Source organism: Oncorhynchus masou, chromosome 24 (genome assembly GCF_036934945.1).
Source record: "Oncorhynchus masou masou isolate Uvic2021 chromosome 24, UVic_Omas_1.1, whole genome shotgun sequence".
Lineage (NCBI taxonomy): Eukaryota > Metazoa > Chordata > Actinopteri > Salmoniformes > Salmonidae > Oncorhynchus > Oncorhynchus masou.
This window is the reverse complement of record NC_088235.1, coordinates 102,194,731-102,200,730: the sequence shown is the minus strand read 5'-3', so window position 1 is coordinate 102,200,730 and position 6,000 is coordinate 102,194,731. Positions and strand designations below refer to the sequence as shown.

The following is a 6,000-nucleotide window of genomic DNA, read 5'->3' as shown; positions in this document are numbered from 1 at the left end:
ATTAGCAGGCAAGATGTATGGATTACAGGTCTAGACATTAGCAGGCTAGATGTATGGATTAAAGGTTGAGATATTAGCAGACTAGATGTATGGATTACAGGTCTAGATATTAGCAGGATAGATGTATGGATTAAAGGTTGAGATATTAGCAGGCTAGATGTATGGATTACAGGTTGAGATATTAGCAGGCTAGATGTATAGATTAAAGGTTGAGATATTAGCAGGCTAGATGTATGGATTTACAGGTCTAGACATTAGCAGGCTAGATGTATGGATTAAAGGTTGAGATATTAGCAGGCTATATGTATGGATTACAGGTCTAGATATTAGCAGGCTAGATGTATGGATTACAGGTCTAGACATTAGCAGGCTAGATGTATGGATTACAGGTAGAGATATTAGCAGGCTAGATGTATGGATTACAGGTCTAGACATTAGCAGGCTAGATGTATAGATTGCAGGTCTAGACATGTTCTCTTCAGAGATGTGCAGTGCTGTAGATATGTTGTTGCTGTTGCATGGCTATGTATGCTTGTGTGTTTCCTATGTATCTACCACATATGTGTAGTAGTTGTGTATTGCAGGTAATGTCTAGTAATGGATATTATGCCCTTTAGACCTTTGTGGTAATATTGACATGTATTACACATGTATATAGCAACATGTATTACACATTTATATAGCTACATGTATTACACATTTATACAGCTACATGTGTTACACATTTATATAGCAACATGTATTACACATTTATACAGCAACATGTATTACACATTTATATAGCTACATGTATTACACATTTATTATACATGTATTACACATTTATATAACATGTATTACACATTTATATAGCTACATGTGTTACACATTTATATAGCAACATGTATTACACATTTATATAGCAACATGTATTACACATTTATATAGCTACATGTATTACACATTTATATAGCTACATGTATTACACATTTATATAGCTACATGTATTACACATTTATATAGCAACATGTATTACACATTTATATAGCAACATGTATTACACATTTATATAGCTACATGTATTACACATTTATATAGCAACATGCATTTATATAGCTACATGTATTACACATTTATATAGCAACATGTATTACACATTTATATAGCTACATATTACACATTTATAGCTACATTTACATTTATATAGCAACATGTATTACACATTTATATAGCTACATGTATTACACATTTATACAGCAACATGTATTACACATTTATATAGCTACATGTGTCACACATTTATATAGCAACATGTATTACACATTTATATAGCAACATGTATTACACATTTATATAGCAACATGTATTACACATTTATATAGCTACATGTATTACACATTTATATAGCAACATGTATTACACATTTATATAGCTACACATTTATATAGCAACATGTATTACACATTTATATAGCAACATGTATTACACATTTATATAGCTATAAGTATTACACATTTATATAGCAACATGTATTACACATTTATATAGCTACATGTATTACACATTTATATAGCTACATGTATTACACATTTATATAGCAACATGTATTACACATTTATATAGCAACATGTATTACACATTTATATAGCTACATGTATTACACATTTATATAGCAACATGTATTACACATTTATATAGCTACATGTGTTACACATTTATATAGCTACATGTATTACACATTTATATAGCTACATGTATTACACATTTATATAGCTACATGTATTACACATTTATATAGCTACATGTGTTACACATTTATATAGCAACATGTATTACACATTTATATAGCAACATGTATTACACATTTATATAGCTACATGTATTACACATTTATATAGCAACATGTATTACACATTTATATAGCAACATGTATTACACATTTATATAGCTACATGTGTTACACATTTATATAGCTACATGTATTACACATTTATATAGCTACATGTATTACACATTTATATAGCTACATGTGTTACACATTTATATAGCTACATGTATTACACATTTATATAGCTACATGTATTACACATTTATATAGCTACATGTATTTCACAGGAACACAGTAGATACATACCTTTATTCCCCCTCTATCCTAGTGACAGTAGTGACTCCATTCCAGTGACTCTGCTCCAGGTCTTAGTGCACTGCCGGTGCCGGCTCAGAGAGACCACATCTCCTCACACACCAGGGGAAGGAAATGCAGGCTGGGACTGGGACAACTACACAGCACAGCTCTCACTGGACACACAGAGTGTGAAAGGGCATGTGAAAGAGTGTGAGAGAGAATGCGTGTGAAAGGGAGAGAGAGAGAAAGAAAGAGAAAGTTGCGATTTGCAAGGGATGTTGGATGGTTGTTGTTGTTGTGTGATTGATGTATTCTTTGATGTTGCATTTATGATAGTGGAAGTTGGTCTGTTTAGATAGTTAATGTTGATTGATGAGTATGTGATGGTGTGTGTGTGTGTATATTTGTGTGTGTGTGTTTGGAGACCTGAGGTGTGTATGAGCTGATGTGTGTTTGAGGTGTGTGTCTGATGGTGCTGGGTAGCTGGGGTGTTGGTGCTATGTATCGGCGTTCGCCCTGTCACAGAAGCAGGGTCCACTTTGACTTCAGCGAGGAAGTCATCAAGAGACTCCATGCTTCCAGCCACACTCACAGGTCAGAACAAGGATAGAACACCGTCTCTTACTTTATTTCTCTGTCTTTTTCTGTCGCTTTCTGTCACAATCACTTCATCTTTCTCTCATGTGCTTCTATAGCTTTTCTCAGCTCCAGTTAAGTGCATGATGTGTTGCCATTCATTAGAATTGTTATGCATACGTTTTAGTTCTAACCCCCCCCCCCCATGTACTGTATTTCTCCTTCTTACGCTGTCAACCCAAAGACTTTCTTCCCCCTTTCTGTATCATTTTTCCCATGTTCTGTTTGTGTGTAGATGTCTCTCTCTTTCCAATGTTCATTATATATAGCACTCTCTCTCTTTCCTATGTTCAGTCCCTAAATATCTGTTAATCATGAATTCTATAGTTGAGTGTGTGTTAGGGAATCAAAACTATATCACGTTGACTGTATGGCATTTGTTTGTTTACATTGGTGTGGTGCGAGTCTGTACAGCTGTACTACTGGTCCATCCAGATGCAGTTGTGATGTTACCTAAAGCTCACCTACTGTACTTGATGTGTTACAATTTCCTAAATGTAGCATGGTGATGACGCAACTAAACACTCCCAGCAGGATTTGTATTAGCACTCCACTGTTCCACTGTCACGGCCTCAAACGTGTGTTTATCCAACCGCATGACAACTATTCTCTCCAACACCACTTTGCAGCTTCTTATTGTTTATGCCGTGTAAACACATACAATATGCTCTGCAAAGACAATGTCGCTTATGAAGAAGATTTCCTGTTTTGAGTTGATTTGCCTTGCTGAGATTCACACATTACTCTAGAACATTAACCTTTGTCAAGAATATCATCATCATCATGATACAATCGTAGATTGTTGATGTGGAGAAGCAGAGAGAGGGAGCAGCAGGCTGGACAGGGCGGGTCAAAACCAGCGTGACTCTGGCCATACTCATCTTTAAGAGCCAAGGCTCCCTGTCAAAAGTACTGTACACTCAGTCAGTGCATGTGGAAGTGGAACATTACAGATGTCAAGTTTTAACTTCATCACCATTTTCTTGCAGAGAATGTTCCCGCTACATCAGGAAAGGAATGAGCCTTGTGATTCCTTAAAAATTCGCAGTTCTCTTTCTCTCCATGCGGGGGGGCAGTCGAATCATTGGGATCAGGCCTGTTATCAAATAATATTCTCCCTCGCTCGCTCAAATGGTAGCCGTAGGTCCTGTTACTGCAAATTCAAACGTACAAAAATGTATTTGAAATGCATCCACACACAAAAACAACCATCATTTTATGTAGCTTACTTAATAACACGATATAGATATTGGTCTCCACTAGGCTATGATATATAATTGTGAGGTTACGAATGAGCTGCCCAAATTTTGATAAATCGTAACCTGGGGTGGTCTAGCGGTTAGGAACACTACCTTCACATATAGGTCTACCGTGTCAGCGTGGGTTAGATTACGGCATACGCCCTTCTGGTACAAATAACTCAAACTCCCCGATACACTTGATTAGTTTCACATTTAAAATATGGACAGTCAGAGAAAAATACCCCTGATCTTGATTTTTTTTAAATATGACCAGACACACACCAGACACTTTTGGAAACTGTCACACCTGTCTCTCTGCTTGTCTCCACCCCCATCTAGGTGTCACCCATCCTCCCCATTATCCCCAGTGTATTTATACCTGTGTTCTCTGTTTGTCTGTTGCCAGTTTGTGTTGTTCCGTGAAACCTACCACCGTTTGATCCCCTCCTCCTGTCTGATCATGTTCCTGTTTCCTAGTCCTTCCCAGTTTTGACCGTTCTGCCTGCCCTGACCCTGACCCTGCCTGCCGTTCTCAGGATTACTGACCTCTGCCTGCCTTTGACCTGTTGTTTGCCTGCCCCTATACTATGAATATACTTTTCTTTGACACTGTCTGTATCTGGGTCATACCTGAAACCTGATAGTACAAACTGGCTATGACTAACCCAGCAGACTCACCCAGCAGACCTGCTGCACAATGCTGTCTCCCTGCAAGGAGCCACCCTTGGAAGACACAAGGAGTTACTTCAAGGTCATAGGGAGGGACTCCATTCCCTGCAGAATGCCATGACCAGGCGTTCAATACATTGCTGGAGCAATTCTGCGGATTCCCCACAGGGCAGTGGGTCACACCCGTAATCCCCCAGCCTACCCCAGTGTCCAGAGAACCCGGTACGCTGGAGATTCCAGAACCTGCCAGGCTTTTCTCTCCCAGTGTTCCCTAATTTTTCGAGCTGCAGCCTTCTTTGTTCCCCTCAGACCGCTTGAGGATAGCGTACATCATAACGCTGATGTCCGGGAGGGCACTTGCCTGGGCCACGGCAGTGTGGGAGCAACAGTCCGCCGTCTGCCTCAGTCTGGAGGAGTTTATGGAGGAAGTTGGGAAGGTGTTTGATTCTCCTTTGTCCAGGAGAGAGGCTGCTCGCAAGCTGCTCCACCTACGTCAAGGCTCCCGTAGTGTGGCAGACTATGCAGTGGATTTCCGCACGTTGGCAGCTGAGAGTGCTTGGAACCCGGAAGCGCTGTTCGACATTGTTCCTACACAGAGTATCGGAGGAAGTAAAAGACGCCTTTGCAGCCCGGGAACTACCGACGGATCTCGACTCACTCATCGCCTTGACCATTCGGATCGATTGCGGGACTACGGGAACGAAGGAAGGAGAAGAGATTCGACTTCACTCATCCTGGCATAATGTGTGCGGGGTCAGCGGCTGTCACCTTTGGACCACGTAGGCACTGAGGCATCCAACAATTTATTCGACCTATTGATTGCCTTGAACATTTAACAAAATAATTTATATAAAAAAGGATTTCCCCTCATTAAAAATACATCTAGCCCCTACAAATATGTACATTTCTTATAATCCACATAAGAATTAGACACACTAGACGCGCTGTGGTCTGCATATAGCCTACATAGGATATTTGAAGTGACGCTCTATGTACCTGCAGTCTATTATTGTATAGCCTACAAACATTGCTTCCAGCTTCCCCTTGCGGTGATTCAAAATATTAAATATTTATTAAAATCCTCCTGCTGCAGGATTATTTTCCTCCTGATATGAAATGGGTCATATTATGATCTAAGATCTGTAGTTAGTTCACACTTGTGCTTGTCTGTTCATGTGAGCATGTACAGTATCTGACTGTAGTTAATGTGTGCGGTGGTGTTACTGGCCATGATCTGTGTTTGCTTGCTTGTGAATATATCCTGTAGGAAGCTGTGTGAGTTCGTGACTAGGGTTGCAAAGGGCCGGAAACTTCCCCGGAAATGTTCCATGGGAGGTTAAGCCCGGGAAT

The 6,000-nt window shown here is 39.6% G+C and overlaps 1 protein-coding gene across 1 annotated transcript in view; it reads left to right on the top strand.

Annotated features, from left to right (window-relative positions):
• Positions 1–2,272: 2,272 nt before the first annotated feature.
• Positions 2,273–6,000, top strand: part of pde4ba (phosphodiesterase 4B, cAMP-specific a) — a 112,904-nt gene continuing 109,176 nt past the window's right edge. The window contains exon 1 of the mRNA XM_064935923.1: positions 2,273–2,698. Coding sequence (XP_064791995.1) covers positions 2,574–2,698 — 125 coding nt within the window. The 5' untranslated portion in view covers positions 2,273–2,573. The remainder of the gene's footprint in view (positions 2,699–6,000) is intronic.